This window comes from Pseudopipra pipra, chromosome 2 (genome assembly GCF_036250125.1).
Source record: "Pseudopipra pipra isolate bDixPip1 chromosome 2, bDixPip1.hap1, whole genome shotgun sequence".
Classification (NCBI taxonomy): Eukaryota; Metazoa; Chordata; class Aves; order Passeriformes; family Pipridae; genus Pseudopipra; species Pseudopipra pipra.
In genome coordinates this window covers 667960-685064 of record NC_087550.1, presented here as the reverse complement: position 1 = coordinate 685064, position 17105 = coordinate 667960, and the positions used below count along the sequence as shown (strand labels likewise).

At 45.3% G+C, this 17105-nt stretch overlaps 1 protein-coding gene across 2 annotated transcripts in view; it reads left to right on the top strand.

The window, feature by feature from the left end:
• The window catches only part of UVRAG (UV radiation resistance associated), a 59895-nt gene that overhangs the window by 32382 nt on the left and 10408 nt on the right, over positions 1-17105 (top strand). For both annotated transcript variants that reach the window (XM_064642743.1, XM_064642752.1), the window contains exon 13: positions 6296-6374. In XM_064642743.1, the coding sequence (XP_064498813.1) occupies positions 6296-6374 (79 nt within the window). The remainder of the gene's footprint in view (positions 1-6295; positions 6375-17105) is intronic.

Here is a 17105-nt window from a genome sequence, read left to right as displayed (position 1 = left end):
GATGTGTCCTGACACTGTGTCTGTCGAGCCCTGCATTTCATGCTTCTGTTAGTCTGCTCCCAGAGTTTTGAATGCAGAGGAGCTTCCAGCTCAGGGCAAAATAAGGGTTGTTATGTCTGGAGTGGGACATAGGCTGTGAAATTCCCTGTGTTGGTGTTGCTCCTCCTGTGGTAGTATTTTGTAATATAAACAGTTTGGAAATATATATACCCCTCTAAGAAAAATAATGGGGTTTCTGGAGTTTAATCACCTTTCTAGTACCCTACGTGTGTCTGGACAGGTGAAATGCACACTCAGAGCAATTATTTCTGTTGGACTTTTGCAGTGTGGCTCACACTGTGTCTTTTAAAAGATTTTCAAGAACTCTTACTTCCCTGCTAGGTGAGTTGGAAACGAGAAGGGCTTCAAGAAACAGTTCTGCTAACAGGGTAAGCCCCCAGGGTTGGAGGTGCTTCAGCAGTGCCCAGCACAGGGCATGGGCACTGCCCTGCTCCTGCTGGTCAGGAAAGCTTGCACTGTGTTGTGGGTTAAATCATGTGCTGGGAGTTACTGACAGTGGAAGTTCTGATGTGAAAAGTTTCTTCTCAGGCTCTCTGAATAAAACCAACGTGGGATTCCTTGCCAGTTCTGCCCCAAAACTGCTTCCAAATGACCTTCCTCGGTGTGTTGTCACACCTCAAAGAACTGGAAGACAAGCTGTATTTGCAAATAGGTGTTGCTGAACCAGCCTGTGGGTAATGTTGGAGGATTTGGAACCCACCTGTGGAATGAGCACAGTCTGTAGGTGACCCTCACTGCTGGGGCCTCCCTCCAGCTTGGAAGAACAGGAAAATCAGTGTCTCAGTTTTAACAGGCTTGGTCCAGCAGGACTGAGGGGGTTCCTGCTCTGTGCCTGGGAACAGATGAGCCATTTGCAACAAAGCAACCTGGAAAAGGGGGACACCAGCAAGTGAAGGGTAGCTTTTCACTGACATGAACGTTCCCCAGCTCAGTGGAGAAGTCTTTAATCATATTTGGGGCTTCGGCTGAGATAATGAAATGGCAGCTTTGGGGAGAAATCTTGGCAAACTTAAATCAGATGGAGGGAGATGTTTGGTTGAGAAATCCAATAGCTGTCAAAGCAGAGCTGAATCTTTGGGGTAGATGGAGTGTGTGTTAAGTGTGCAGCTATATTGCTCAAAGAATGCTTTCTGCCATGAACTTCTCTTGAACTGTATTTTTACATTCTACATTCTTGAGGATATTTAGCTCGAATCCTGGCTTATTTTATTCTTGATTACCAAAATAATGCTCGTGCCTTCAGTGGGTCAGCAAATATTGCAGTGCATAGATTAAGAATTAGATCAGGTGTTCTTTAATAAATTTAGGTCCTGTTAACACTCTTTCTGGGAACTGGAAGTTTTTACATGCTCCTGGCCAGGCTGAGAGAGCAGATTTTTGTTTACTGCAGTGGATGAGACCACTGACCCCAGACATCTCCAGCTGAGAAATGTTTCTGTGAAGACATACTAGGCTTAATTTGCTCCCATTGGAACACTATACTCCTGATGAGATTCTTTTTCAGAACATGACTTCATTGTTTCAAATGAGCAGGGACTTGCCCTGTGTAAAGTGTCCTCCAGTTAAAAATGATCCTCCAGTGGCAGGAGATTTACAGTTCTGATAGCAAGGTTTGTGCTCTGCCCTTCCAGTCAGCCCCTGTGCTGTGGCATCCATCATGGCTTGGATGGTGCAAGCCTGGATTCCAAGCTGAAATCTGTCACAAAATGCCCAATTAACAAAAAGCCATCAGTGTCAGTGGCTCCTTGGGTTCCTCTCTGTGCTTGGGGCTCTTTGAAAGCATTATTGCTGAAGCAGTGGAATGATTCCCTCTTGTATAAATTGGTGACTGTTATCAGGAGTCTGTATTTTTGTCATCAAGTTTGTTTTACAAGTGTAGCTTTTCCTCTCAAGTAGGAACTCAAACCCATATAGTAATCCAGTCTGAATTCCCTTGGGATTTGGGATTCATATTCATGCCTCAATCTCCAACAAGTAAAGTGCACACTTGTCATCCTCTTTCCTGCCTTTTCATTTAATTTTGGGTCTTCTGCTGCAGATCTGTGCCAGTCTCTGCTCTGAAGCTGACAGAGCTATGGTGCAGCTTTTCTGAGAAGGAAACAGGTTTTAAAGCTGTGCAGCCAAAGCTCCTTGTGCCCTGTCCTTTTGGTGGGGTGCTAAGAGGCTGGAAGTGCTGGGATTTTGGTGCCTGTGGCTTTTGAGCAGCCTACTTTTTCTAATATTTGATTTGAAGTGTCCTGGGGAATCCTGATTTCAAGTGCTGGCTGGACAGTGGTGGTCATCCTCACTTAAAAGGGTTTGCTTTCTTCTGGTTCAGAGAAGTCCCAGCACTTTTAAACAACAAAGTTTGCTCTCCTGGATCCAACATTCCCTTGGAGTGAGCAAGCAGGATGTGGTTGGGTTGGGGGGAAAACCCTCCTTCCTCCCTTGCAGACCCCCAAAAGGGGGTGAAAGAACTCAGGAAATATTTAAACCTTTTTCTTGCACACTCCTCATACTTCAGGCATATCAAGCAAGAACTTGTGACTTTTTCAGGTCATTATCTTATCTGGATTGGGCTGTTTGGTTCTATCCTTGTATAGAGTGTCCCATCAGTAGATTTAAGCTTGAGACTCAACATTTTCTTAACTGCCCCATGTTTTGTAGTGTTGTGTGAGGCACAGTTGTTCCCTGGATCTGATGGATGGCTCTGTTATCACACCAGTGTCTTACAGACACACAAATTACATCAGTTCTTTATCTGTATAATAGTGAATAATTGGGTTTCAGCTGCATCCTGCCAAGTCTGCTCCACAGCCATCTCCCTGCAGCCATCCTGCTCACTGTCCTGGGAAATGAAAAGTGAAGGGAAAAGCCAGGTTGAGTTTGTTCTCTGACAAATTTGGTGCAGTTGGCCAGGAAGTGTCAGATACTGTAAACACAGCGATGTCAAAATACAGTGGGGCTGGTTTTATTTAGTCTTGGGACTGAGATTCCAGTCTCTAAGGTCCCTTCCTACCCAAGCCCTTCTATGAGAATTAAGTGTTCCTAGGGCATAAGTGTCCTTGCTGTTAGTTTGACTTGCAAAGCTACAAATACTCCTGGTCCTCGGAGTTCTGCATGATTTTGGAAATTAAGGCTTCATAGCACAATTCTAGACTAGATTTCACTCACATTTGCCAAATGGGATGTAAGGTGCTATTGAAACTGTGCCACACTTCAGCCCGTGGAGGACAGTCAGGTGTGAGGTGTAAAAATCATTGTTCTACCCACTTCTTCTCTTCAGAGCTTTCTGAAGTAGAGACTAAACTTTAATATAATTTGGGCAGAAGTCTGAACAGAAGAGAGAATAAAAGATCTAAAACACGTGGTGTAACACCAAAGTAGAAGCAGGTGAAGGCAGTTGAAGATGAAGCATCAATTCCAGAATCAATTTCTGCAGGCAGCTTGAAAAGATCTTTTTTCTCTAATCAGTTTTCTGGTTTTTAGATACACCAGTATTAGTGAGCAGTGGAGACACTTTAGTAGCAAATTGTTGCCTGGGCTGTGTTATCAAAACCAGGGGTTTAATCCATATATTTAAAAGGCAGTAAGAGATGGGTTACAACCCTTTGTTAAGGAGTAACTGATATTCTTTATGAATCACTATTAAAATTACTCCTGCTGTCTGCCCTGCTCTTTATAGACAAATCATGTGCTCAGGGTGTATTAGGGCTGTGTTTTAAGGAGTCTAAGTGCTGTTGCAATATTATATTCTGTAGTTGTGAGTAAACATCACCATATTTTTCCGAGGGCACAGGTTGAACCTGGCTGAGCAGAAGCTGTTTAGTTCAAAATTGCTGCCTGCTCACGTGGCAGGGGATGGTCTCCTGCAGTGGTAAGTGCTCCTCTGAGGAGGACCAGAGGTTGACTCAGAACAGAATTCCTGTTACTTGACAACTTCTCTCAGATGATCTTTTCTGGATCACACAGCAGGTCCCTGTGGCTTGTGTTTTTTCTTCTTCCCCTTTGGAATTTGCCATCTCAGAGTAGGTGTCTGTGTTCTGCTTTAAAGGAGCTTCAATGATTTCTTCTTTTCCCCCCCAAACATACCAGCAGGAGTGGAAGAAAGGAAGGTGCACTTTGGAGCAGAGTGGGCAGGCAGAGGCCATTTTGCAGTTTATTACGTGCTTTGTGATTATAAAAGTCCTGAAATAGTAGTTTTCAAAAGTATTTAGGATAACTAAAACCTTGCACAGCAGACTTAGCTTTCTGGAGCATGCCAGAGGGAGGGGTTGAGCTCCCAGCCCTGCTTTTCTGTGGAGCAGGCAAGAAGGATTGGATGTGGGGAGCCAGCAGTTGGAGTTGGGTTTGATTATAGTCAGCGAAGCGCTGTGTGAAATGTTGGGGTTCCTCTCCCTCGAGTTCACTGCTTGGGACCAGGCTTAATGGGCAAGCAAGATAACACCCAGAGAGAGACAGAACAGTTGGGGATCTTTGTCTCTGGAGTCCTGAGTGTGCACAGCCAGAGACAGCACTGACAGCTCTCCAGACTGGCCTGTCAGTGATTATGCTGGGAAGGCTGACCCGGGATGTGTGTGGTTTTAAAAGCTTTCAAGATTAATTAGTGCAAGTTAGAGGGGAGAAATGTGAATATTGGCAAAGAAGCAGGAGCAGTGTGATAAGCAGAAAAGCCTAATTTTTCCCTGTGTGTGGGAGATGGTAGCATCATAAACCAGTTTTTATCCTCTTTTCTATACGGATTGAAGAGCTCTGTGTCTAATAATAGAATACATGGTTCCCATTACCAGTGACTTCATGAAATACTACCTTGGAGTGAAACATGGCTTGTGTTCCTAATGGTGCTTTTATTGTCAAACTTGGGTTGGTTTTAGGCTGTTAATTGTAAAGGTATCCTTTAAATGTAACCCCTGCTCTGCCCGGGCAGTGTAACTGGAGAGATGGAGATGAATTCCTTTTGCTTTGTGTTTTACACTTAGAATGGAATTTTTGTAGCATGTGTTCATTTGGAAAGGTTTCATTTTCTTGCATGGGGAACTAGTTGGATTTATAGATCTATTAAGCAAGGTGAGTTAGATATACACTATTCACAGGGATTTTTATATTCCTCAACTTGAAGTGACCCAGCGAGTTTGAAAGCAGCATAAAACCTGGAGCTGACATCTCAATATTTGATCTGCTGTGATCGTGCCCTGCTGACCTTTAGCTTTAATGGCACTATATAATTCTTAAAAGTTGCAAATGCACTCTACTGTGGGGCTGATGGATGATAAAATCCACTTTGCCTAATCACCTCTCCAGAATGTGTGTTGTTTCTAGCAGATACTGATCTTCTGTGTCTTATATTTGAGGGAGCCTTTGGTTTCTGCCTTAATGTGGGGTTTTCTGCAGATAATACACTCAGCATCTTGATTAGGAGCTGCAGGACATGTGGCTCTTGAGAAGGCAGGAGCTCCTTTCACGGTGGAGTTCCCATAAACCTGGATTTCAGATTGTACCGAGGTTGCTGAACTGCCCAGGGTGACCTCAAACCTCTGCTGCTGAGGAGGAGCTAAAAGCCAACCCTCAGAAATGCAGTGTACAGCCACGAAAGCTGTTCAGGAGAACTGCTGCACTCGAGCTGAGAGCTCTGGGACAGATGTAGAAAATGGTATTTTTGAGTGCAGACGCTGTCAAAGGGTTTCAGTGCTTTAGGGGCTGAACTTTAGTTCTCCCACCTCACACAGCAGGGGAGGTGGTGCTGTGCTGTTGCACAAGCTCTTTGTGACATTTCAGTGGTGAGCAATATTGATTAAAGAGGAAAAGTAAACATCAGGAGCCTATGTGCAAGGGCTGTAGTGACCTGTGATGCTGTGACTTAAACCTTTGGGGGAGTGTGAAAGGAATCACTTCTATTCTGACTCTTCCTCTGGTAAATGAGCCTGCAGATGTCCTCTGTGTGAAGGGCTTTGTGCTCTGCCCATCACAGAACAACCCACAATAATAAGCATCTTTTAAAAACCTGAAATGCTCAAAAAATCTGGAATTCCTCAGCTGAGTTCTGACATCAGTTTTTAAAAGGCTGATTGACTGGGGCTGCAAAGGGTTTCCAAGAACATCCTGCGAGGGGGTTCCTGGGAGAAGTCAGCAAGGGAAGCTTGTTAAATCTTTACCTCCTCAGAGAAGGAGTCTGGGGATTTGGAAGTTTGCATAAGCATCTGAATTATTTCACCTTAAATGCATATTTTCCCCTCTTTTTTTTTTTCTTTCCCATCAGATTTCCTTTATATCCAAAAGGAGGGGAGAAGCTTCAGTTTGAATATGGAGTTTATCTTCTCAACAAAAATATAGCACAGGTAGGTACACTTGAGGTGATTTTTTTATTATTATTCTTTATTTATATCTCTCCTCTGCTTAGTGTCAGTATGACCTGTGTGCATGTGGTGTCTGGTGATGCTGTTCTCTGTGGGGAACATCTGTGAACTAAGAGATACAATCCTTGAAATCCTTGTCTTACCTTACAGCTTTGGGCTTGAGGTTTTATTCTGTGGTGCTTAGAGAAGGACTGGCCAGATAATAGTGAATCTTTTCTTTTTCAAATAGTAAATTCCATGAGTCTGCACACACTGCTTTGAAAACTGTAAATGTTTTCTGCTTTTTTATTCTGTCATACTTACAGATCCATCTGTGTCATTCTCACTGCTGTCTTTAATTTGCTGTATTATTACTGTAACCAGTATTCTATTCTTGTAAGAAAACACAAGAAAATCTGAAGTCTTGCAAAGGCATGACTTTATACTTCATTTAAAAAAAAAGGACCTCCAATCAACCCTACTTCCTTGCTTTTCACGTATTTTAAAAATCATCACATAATCACTTATTATAATAATCTGGTTTAAGTCTCTTCCTCTTTGCAGACTTCTATGCTCTGAAAGACCTCCTTCCATTTCTAAAGCATTCTCCCTCGGTTTCTGAGGATTCTTCTTGTCTCCAGTTCTCCACCTGAGTCCCCATCTCTCCTGCAGTGCAGTGCCCACAGCTGGACACAGCTGGGCAGGTGTTGCTTTCCAAGCACTGAGGAGAGGATTGGCAGAAATGCAGCCCAGCTCTTGTCCTTTCAGTTCCAGTTCCCTGTGTCCCAGTGGGTTTGTACTTTGAACAGAGCTTCACTCCCAGAGTGAACCTCATTCAGTGCAGCAGCCCCAGGGACCTGCCCAGCAGCCAAACCCCTCTGGGTTTGTGCAGGTTCTCAGTCATGTCTGACCTCCTGCACCTCGAGTGTCTCCTCAGAGATGCACCTTTTGTTCTCAGCCTGACTTGGTGATGGAAGGAACTGGGGAGAGGGGGGTTGAGAACTCAGGCTCAGCTTTGTGCTGCTGCATTTCCAGCTCTCCTAAATCAAATATTGCTGGAACTGGGGTTCTCTTCACCTGGGTGGAGCCCCCCTTCCCCTGCACTTCCATTTGCAACCATTCCTCACTGCACCCAAAGAGTCCTTGCTCTGGACTCCCTCCTTCTTCATGAATATCCCATTTCCCCAGCATGCTTGTGAGCATATTGCACCAGAAAGTGCCAAGAGATTTAAATTCCAACAGAAATATGCCATTTCTGTTTCTAACCCATTTGTAAGGCTTGAAAGTAGATTAGTCTTACAGTTTTATTCTTGAAAAATCTGGCCTTTTAATGCTTAGTTTATTCTTGTTTGTTTTTCCAGTTCTCTCTTCCATCACTTTATTGCCATTCCTTACCCCAAATTGAAGTAAAGCTTCTGGATCTTTTTGTGTTGTTTGTTTTTTAAGCTTGGATTGCATTTACCATTTTCCAGACTTCTGGTGTCTTGCCCGTGCTCAGTGTATTTTGGATGATAACCTCCAGCGGCTCTGAAATTATTTAAAGGCTAAAATATCTTAAAATGAAGTTAATCAAGCCCTGCTAATCTTGGAAGTTCACTTAACCAGGCTGTTAATGGAGCTCAGACTGTGCCTCTTTGTTGGTGGTATTAGTAATAGCAGCCAGCTGTTCACACTTGACCTTCATGGGGGAAGACTGGTGAGAAAAAGGGATTAAATACCCTTTGATAGCTTTCCCTCTCCATTACTATCAAATCAATGCTTTCCTTAATCTCTGCTTCCACAAACCCATTAGTTCAGTCTGCAGCCTGGGAGTGGTGGTGCTGCTTTTGATCCGGTGCTGGAGTTTGCCATTCCATCCTGGGATGCAAACAAGAGCCTCTGGGCTCCTTGTCCTCCTCCTCTTCCCGTGCTGGTTGTTTGCAGTCCGTGTGCTGGGGGTTGGTTGGCCCTTGTGCCTCTTGCATTTTGTAGGAACTGTCACCACTTCCCTGGTTCTCCTGTTTATCTCTGACTTGTCCCTGTTGGACCCACCAAAACCTCTCTCATTCTGGTTTTTCCCCTTGTCCTGTTTCTGAGGCCTCTGAGCAGCTGGACACAGGGCCACTCACCCCTGCTGCCTTCCAGCTCCTGGCACTTGGTTTCTGAAACCACTGGCAAGTGTTGGAACCCATAAAAGTAAATGAAGGCTTTCAGTGCCTATTTGTGTTAAAAAAGTTTCCAAATTTCCCTGGGGTCACTGGTGCTGTGCAGGCTGGAGCAGTGGTGGCCAGGCTTTGAAGTGGTTTGTGCAACACCAGTGGTTCACATGGTAATGTTTGGGATTGTCTGCTCTTGGATATAAAAACATAATGAAAGTAATTCAGGATTTCTGGGGGGGCTTCTCCTGCTTATTTAATCAGGAAAGTGTTACTGATGTCCACATAAACTGTTGTAGTCACCTTTGGTTTGATATCCTTGGTCAAATGTTGCTGCTTTTTATAGTTCTGCCAAGGGGAAATTCCACTGTGGGAGCAGAACAGGTAGATAACTGCAGGAAAACATCACAACCCCTCTGTGCTCAGGGGCTGACTGGACCTGAAAACCCGAGACTCTGTGAATCCTTAGTACTCCTGGGGATGCTGGAACTGTTGAACTGAAGTAGCTTGTAGAAGATCTCAGGGCTGCTTTCAGAGGAGCTCCTGCATGTGCTTAGTTCTTGTGGATGTGTGAAAGTAATGAAGTTTGGGTGCAGAATGAGCAGCTGCCTCTCCCTCATCTCCAGACCTGAAAGAGGATCCTTTTAAGGCCCAAAGGTGTTGGCCTTAATTCAGAGAACCGGTCCTGAAATGACTCTTTGTCATGAATAGATGTGAATCCATTGCCCAGTTCCCTCAGTGTGCTGTGGGAAGGCTGGAGGTGGCTGGGAGGGACAGTGGTGACCTCACTGGAGAGTTAGGAGAAGAGCCTGGGTCTCCATCGCCTCTCTTGAATCGTTCCTGCAAGTCTTGATCACTGTGGCTGAGAGACAAAGAGCCCAGAAAAACTTGTATCAACTTAAAGAAATACTTGAAAGGATTTGTATGAGCTCTCCCAGTTTCACAGAGTTTTATATAATGTTTTTTATTCCCTCTCACAATTACCTGGAGTTCTGCTGGCAGAGGAGAAACGTGAGCGGGGGAGAAGTGAGACGGGGTTGATAGTGAGTAAAATGACTGAAATAAAGACTCTGCTAGAGATAAAGTGGTACTGTTTTGTAAAACAGCAGGATAATAACAATGGAAACCACATCTTGCTCTCGGGGGAATTCAGCTGGAATTAGAAGCAGCTCAGTGCTAGCTTGGTAGAGCATTTATTTGGGGAAACTTGCTTTGCTGTTACATTCCGAAGTCAAAACAATGTGTGTTAATTCCGAGAGCTCGTAATAACTTCCATCTGGACGTGAGCACAAATTGTTTCAATCCCCATATTTTCTGTTTGTAAAATTGAATCCCTCACGAAGTGCACAGAGGAGCTTTTTAAGTTGGATAACGTTAGGTAAGACCGTAAATTTCCAGTTAAGATTTCAGCTCTTCGACTCTAACAAACGAATGTGGGGGTGGGTTTTATTCTTTTCACAGGGAAATGTGTCTAATAATACCTACCAAAAAACTCACTGTCATTGTCAAAGGTAAAGTACCAAACAGTTGCTAAAAATGGGAGTGAATTGCTCAGCTCTCCAAAGCATTGGGCAGTGGGAGAGCATTCAGCAGGTAGCTGATCCCAGACTCCACAGCTGGTAAATGAGGCATGTGTGGGGAGTATCTGAGGAAGATGAGGCTTTAGGAGGAGAAGGAAATGAACTCTCACCCTGATATTCACAGCAGAGAGACTGAGATTACACTGTGGAAACCTTTTACAGTGGTTGAATATTAGGAGCTCCTGAAGCTTGGTCAGGTTTGCTGTGGGTGGTGAGTGAACACAGCAGGGGCAAGGCTGGCACCTCTCAGGGGTCTCATCCTGCTGGCACAGCCATGGACCTTCTGAGTAAAGAATTTCTTCCTGGTATCTAACCCAAATCTGCCCTCCCTTAGTTTGGCACTGCTCCCCTTGTCCTGTCCCTGCCTGCCTGTGTACAAAGTTCCTGGCTGTGTTTGTCAGGGGCTCTGCAGATGGTGGCACATCACCTTCCCAGGCATCACTCCCAGGCTGAGTGAAGTCTTTGGGATTTGTTACAGGGCAGGAGTTGAGGTTGTTCTCCCTCCTGTTCAGGCAGGGTGCGTGCTCAGGATCACCTCCCAGGGAGGGATCTCGTCTGATCCTGATTTGTTTTGTCAGACAGCTCTTGAGGGGTGGCAGACTGACACTGGCATGGTTTGCTTAGCTCTGGCCAAGGAACAGTTGTGCTTTCATCTGACAGTCATTAGCAGCACATGAACTTTGCTGTTGGACACAGGAAAACCCCTCCCTCCTTTGTCAGTCCCCGAGGATGTTTGTTTTCACATCAGTACAATGCAGATCCAAGGCAGTATCTGGGTCCAGCCCTCCTGTGGTGTGTCCAGAGCTGTGTCCACGTGGTGCCAGGAGGAATTGCGTGCTTGGGGTGACTTGCTGGGGATGATCAGCCAGTTCTGCTCTCCTGGGAGTGCTGCCCTGTGCTCCAGTGGCACGAGGTAAGGAACACGCACAGAAGCACAGAAGAAAAGCAAAATACTCCTTGACATGTTTTAGGTGCAGCCAAACTGCCATCTTTCCAATAGCTGCATGGAAGGAAAGTTGAGTGCTTATGTACTGGTGCCATGGGTAAGAAACCCAACTGAAATTCAGCTCTTAATCATGAAATGGGGCAAGGTGTGCAGTTCCTGGCTCCTATTAGACTATCAAACATGTGAGAAAATCCACTTTATAATAGAAACTATTAAACTTTTCCATGGGAAGTTGAACAGCAGAAATGTTAGGCCTAGAAATTTGTTTTGGCAATAAACACTAGGGAGCAGAAGTGTCTTTAAGGGTGCTGTGGGTAGCAGTGTGGATGCAGTGGTTATGGCCCTGGGAGTGTAGGATGCTGTGACTTGCACACTACATCTTTTACGAGGCCCCTAAACTAAGATCATAAAACATACAGTTCAGAAAGAATGCACTGTCTGAATTTGGGGCCAGTTCAGCTGCACAGGGAAAAGTGTTCTTGAAAGAGCACAGGTTGAAGCCAGAGTCGAGTCCTCATCTTGGGAAGTGCCAAGCATTCATTTTAATGGTAAGAGGAAGGGACTGCACCTGAAAAACCACAAAGTGCCTTCTCCAGCTGTGTAGAGCCAAGAGCTCTTCGGAGAGGTTTCATTCCTGAAAGTCTCCCAGGGCAGCAGTGGGCCAGAGCATTTAAACCTGGGGAATTTACATATGCTTTTTGCAAACTTGTTGGAAAGGCTTTCCTTTTTTCCTTTCCTGTCGCCCATGCCAAGATGCCGTGGGTTGAACTGAGCCTGGATGAGCTGTAAGAGCAGTCCCCCTTTCATGCAGCTCAAACCCTGCCTGGCCTTGCCCCTGGGCAAAGGCCGCTGGTAACTCGCTCTGGAGGGGCAGATCTTGGCTCTTCTGCCTGTTCCAATCCCTGCACCTGCAGCTGGAGGCTCCTGCAGCTCAGATGGGGTGAGCAGTGTGGTTGGGAGATGGGAGGGATGGAGCATCATCCTCATAGGGACAGGCTGGGGGGGTTCCCCTGGAGAAGAGAAGGCTCCAGGGAGACCTAAAGGGGCTCCAGGAGAGCTGGAGAGGGACTGGGGACAAGGGATGGAGGAACAGGACACAGGGAATGGCTTCCCACTGCCAGAGGGCAGGGATAGGTGGGATATTGGGAAGAAATTCCTGGCTGTGAGGGTGGGGAGGCCCTGGCCCAGGTTGCCCAGAGAAACTGTGACTGCCTCTGGATCACTGGAAGTGTCCAAGGCCAGGCTGGACAGGTCTTGGAGCAACCTGGGCTGGTGGGAGGTGTCCCTGCCCATGGCAGGAGTGGGACTGGATGGGCTTAAAAGTCCTTTCCAACCCAGACCATTGTGGGATTCTGTGAATAGAAGATGTGGCATCACCAGCTGTGCCTGGACTCACCTCTCCAAAACCAATCTGGAGAGCCCCCCCTGCCCCGTGTGTTCCATCCCTGGGGTGTGTGCAGCTGTCACCAGCTCTGCATTAGCTCCTCAGACTGCTCTGTTTCTCAGGTAAATGAGTGTGTGTTTATAAAACAGAACCAAAATCTAGTAATCAAAAGGCAAATGGATTCCTGGTCTCATTAAGCTGCCATAAACACTTGTGATTTGCCAACCTAAACTGCTCTGTAGTGTGTGCAAGTGCTGTGTTGTGGAACTGAAGGACAGAGGGAAGTGGGAAGTCTGTTATCAAGCCCTGGCACAACGTGGCAGTGTAGGAAAAAGCTGTAGTGTGGGATTTTTCCTAATGGGGAGGGTGTGTGACTGGAGGCAAGGCTGCACTGTCAGGTATAAGGTGTTGACACCTGTGGAATTCCAGGACCTCTTTGGGAGCCTGTCTCTTCCTTTGGAGCCTTCTCACCTTCTGCCATGGTGAAAAGAAAATGCATCTTCCTGAAACTTCCCCTGCTTTAATGCACAAAAATTCTGCTCTTCTGTCATTTCCAAGCCGGTGACAAACTGTGGCTTCTGGGGTTCCAAGCTTCTTCACTTATTTTCACTTCACCCCTCACATCCTTTGTTCTTCTGCTGCACAGTTTAAAGTGTATGTTTTGTCCTCCTTGGGGCAGGGTTTGTCTCATAGTTCTGTGCATAAGATTTGGCACATCAGGGCAGAAACCTGTTTTGAAAGCTTTGGTTGTGACAGCTGCTTAATCATCTATAAATGCCTTTCAGGCTTTTTCTGAACACTGCTTGAAGTTTAGAGCAAGTTGTTCTCCAGCAAAAGGAATAAAAGTGTCTGATCCTTATTGGCTCATTCACTTTTTTGATCAGTCCAGAATGTTTGGAAATCCAGAGCTTTAAAGTATTTTGTTTTCCAAGAGGCTGGAATTCTAACGGGGTTATTGTATCTCTCTGATCTGGACTTGTGTGTAATTCATGTGAATATTTCCCAAGTTAATATTGTGTCATTAAAAAACCAAGCTGTGCTTCAGCGTAGCACGTCTAAGTGGATGTTTTCAGGAAGCCCAGTGCTGAACTGTCCTTGGTTTAATGCTCCCTGACCTCAGCTGTTAAGTTTGAGATATTGTCCATCCCATGAGGAACCATCCCCAGTGTCTCAGTGCCATGTGGAGTTCAGGGAGTGCTGATGTTATCCTGAGAGGAAGCAAGTCTTTCACAGGTTAAACTGTTGATTCTGTACTCACAAATGAGAGCTTTGCCCATTTGTTTCACTGTCTAATCTTTTTTTTTTTTAGAAGTCAATCTCCTTTGCCCACTGAAGTAGCACAGTAGACACATGGGAAACAGTTTAGAATCCCCAAATTCTTGCTCCCTTTAGGCTCTGTGGCATGGGCTGAATCACCTGCTCTTTGGGTAGTGCCTTGTCAGAGCAAAAAGAGCCTTTTCACCGGGAGGAGCAGCTTTCCCACACCTGGATGAGTGAACTGCCAGAAGCTGCATTTAACCCCCTGTAAAACAAAGGGTTTTCCCAACATAACTCCAAAGAACAAATAGCTGAGAGATTGAGTGCTTGCAGCACCTGATGGAGCACGTGGTTGTGCACACTGAAATAATTCTGCAGGTTCCTTTCCTGCAGCATCTTAAGGTACAGGGTAGAGCTGGGCTGGTGGGAAAGTTGCCTGGTTTGGGAGTGGATTTATGGAGGTAATGGATAAATGAAGGAGGAGTGAGTAGCACCATGTGTGTGTTCTCTCTGATTTCCAGCCAGGCCAAGGTGGGCCAGTTCTCTGTGCCTGCCTGTGCATTCCTGATTGCCCCTCTGATATTTATAGGGTCTTATTTGGGTTATATAGGTAAAAAGTAACCTCCAGGTGTGCAGAATTACACTTGGGGAGCTAAACACATCCAGAAAATGTTGTGTTTAAGGTGGAGGTACAAAATGTTACTTATCTTTCTCCTTTTGACTTTTGCACATCTGACCTTTTGTTCTGTGCCTGATGTAAGGATTTTTAATACAAGAGCTCAGGATGAATGAGGTCATAGGAAATAAGTGTCTTATAATCCAATAAACATCACTTTGTGATCCCAAGTCCTTTTGAGAAGCTCTGACCTGAACCTGGAAAGGTTATGCTCTATAGTTTCATCTTATCAAGCTATAAATGCAGCAAGACTGCAGTAAACATGGTTCTAGTTATTTCAGTGCTTCACTGGGGAGCAGGGGAAGCTTTTCGAGGCCGGTAACTGCTCTGTCTTCTAAATTGCCTTTTTTAATGTCCTTTTTTATGAAACAGTCATGGCATCTGAGAGGCACCTTTATGGGCATGGGGGCCCATATCCTTTGGTTGTTATAACAAGCCCCATAACCACCAAGTTTTACAGGAATAGTTCACTTCTGCGAGGGGCTGTTTCTCCCAGCCTGTCTTTTGGGTCCCCATATCCTTACTGGGACACCAGACTGGAAGCACGAAGGCTGATGTGTGAGACCTCTCTGGAGGGGTGTTGAGTTCCCTCTCAGCAAGGGTTTCATGAGAGAGTCCTGGAGGAAACACAGCTTTTGGCTCATCTGAGTGTTTAGTTCTCCAGTGTGTTCCACATGGACTCAAACACGTACTCCTATTTCCTTGTTTTCTCGAGGTCTATCTCCAATAAACACTATTGCTGTGAAACCAGAATCCAGTGTTAAATATTGTCTGTTATCCCATTTCAGTTTTAAATGTTAGAAGAAAACCCCTTCATAAATGTTTGGCAGAATGTCACAAGTTGTTGAGGGTTTGTCATCGAGGCTGCAACTGGCTTTGAAGGAAGACCAGACTTGGTGTTTTGGTGGAGGTGAGGGGAAGAAGCTGCTTAATGTAATTCTGTGGCAAACCAAAGAAGGTAAAAGGGAATTAGTTCTGTTATCAGATGAGAATACAGTTTCCTTGGGCAGTGCTGAATCCCTGTTGTACTTAGATTTCACGCATGTATTTCCCCACCTTTCAGGTGGAACTGAAGAGGGACTTTGGACAAGGGCCTAGAGTGCCAGGACAAGGGGGAATGGCTTCACACAGACAGTATCTTACTAAGTATCTTACTGATATCAGCTCTACCTTGTGAATGCAGGACAGACCAGGCCAGGTTAGACTAAGAATGCCTTAAAAATGCCAGTGTGACTGGAAGCACCCTTTGAAGGTAAAGGATGAAGTGCAGTTGTTGTCTCCTTCCTGTGCTGTTTGTGTGCCTGATTTGTCATGGCTAAATCCCAGCTGTGGTGGAGCCCTTTACAGTGGTTTTAATGAAGGTTTAGGCACTCTGGGTCAGCTTGGGGAACTTTACAGCCTGTGCCCTGTGGATTAATGAAGGACACGGGTCTTCAAGGATGTTGAAGTAACTTGTTTTTCTTGTTGGTTTAGTACTCTGAAAGAACTGCAGAGTAAACATCTGCTTTTCAGGTGGAAGTCTGGGGGAAGGAGGCAGGTGTTGACATATCAAGATAAGTCATGATTTCCATTAAAATAGCTGTTGTATTTGAGCACTTCCTGCTGCTTGGATGAGGGCTGTCACTGCTGGGGCAGTCCTGGATTTGCTCCTTCTGAAAGCAACACTGAGGACTTGAAGACTTGTCATAATCACAGTGCTTGTTATGTTGCTTTTTTTCCCCTCCTGCTTCCCCAAGAAGCTTAAGAAAACTTAAAAACCCCCTTGGTGGTGTTTACTTCCAAACTGTGCTTGATGTTTGCTGACAGTCTTTTTAAGTATGAGAAATGAAAATTAATGTTAGATGTTTAGATTGATGTTCTCCAAAGAGGTGTTCTGTACCACACCGTGTTTCACTGGTGCTGCAGCTCAGGGGTTTTCAGGAGAGCCACGTAGGTGTTCAGAGCTAGAACAACTCCCCAGCTCCAGGAAAACAGAGGCAAGCAACAGGTGAAGCGTTCAATAATCCAAGAGTTTATAATTTCCCCTAAAGGTCCAAACACACAAACTGTTTATATAGCAGCAGGCATTATTTCACGGAGCCCCGGGGTTGTTTGTATAGCAACAGGCGTTGTAACAACACTTTCTGTTTCCATTATTGCACTGCTTAGTCATCTGAACCCCAGCCAGTGCTCCTTCATCCTCTGAAAAGTCATCCAGGATCTTGTAAAACAATTAACTATGTCATTTTATTAAAACTTGCGTTTTACATTTCTGTCCCAGCGTTTGACATCCCCTGAAAACCTTCCTGTAAATGCTTGGCTGGTGACCAGCCCTGCAAAGCCGATTGAAAGAACACTTCTTAGCTTCTATTTTTGTTTGTAGGTTTTCACATTTGTGGAGCAGATGTTCTTTTGAAATTCTCGATGCTATCAAGAGGAACTCCTCGTTTAGCCGAAAGTCATTCCAAATTGCTCCTGACTGCCTTAGCAGAGCAGGAGCTGTGCAGGGTGCAGTGGGCTGGGTTCTCCTCCTGCCTGGGGACAGATGGTGCTGCAGCATCAAGGGCCAGTGCAGAGACACGGGGAAGGCCAAAAATACAGCAGATTTCGGCCTAGGCTTCAACATTATGCATAACATGCAGTGAAGGGGCAGCTCTTTTGAACTTTAATAATGTATTCTTAGCTCTTAGACTGCTTCCACATGGCTCAGAGCAGGGTGGACACGGCTGGGGAAGCAATATGGGAAATGATCAACAGATGAGTTCAGAGTTGGAGTC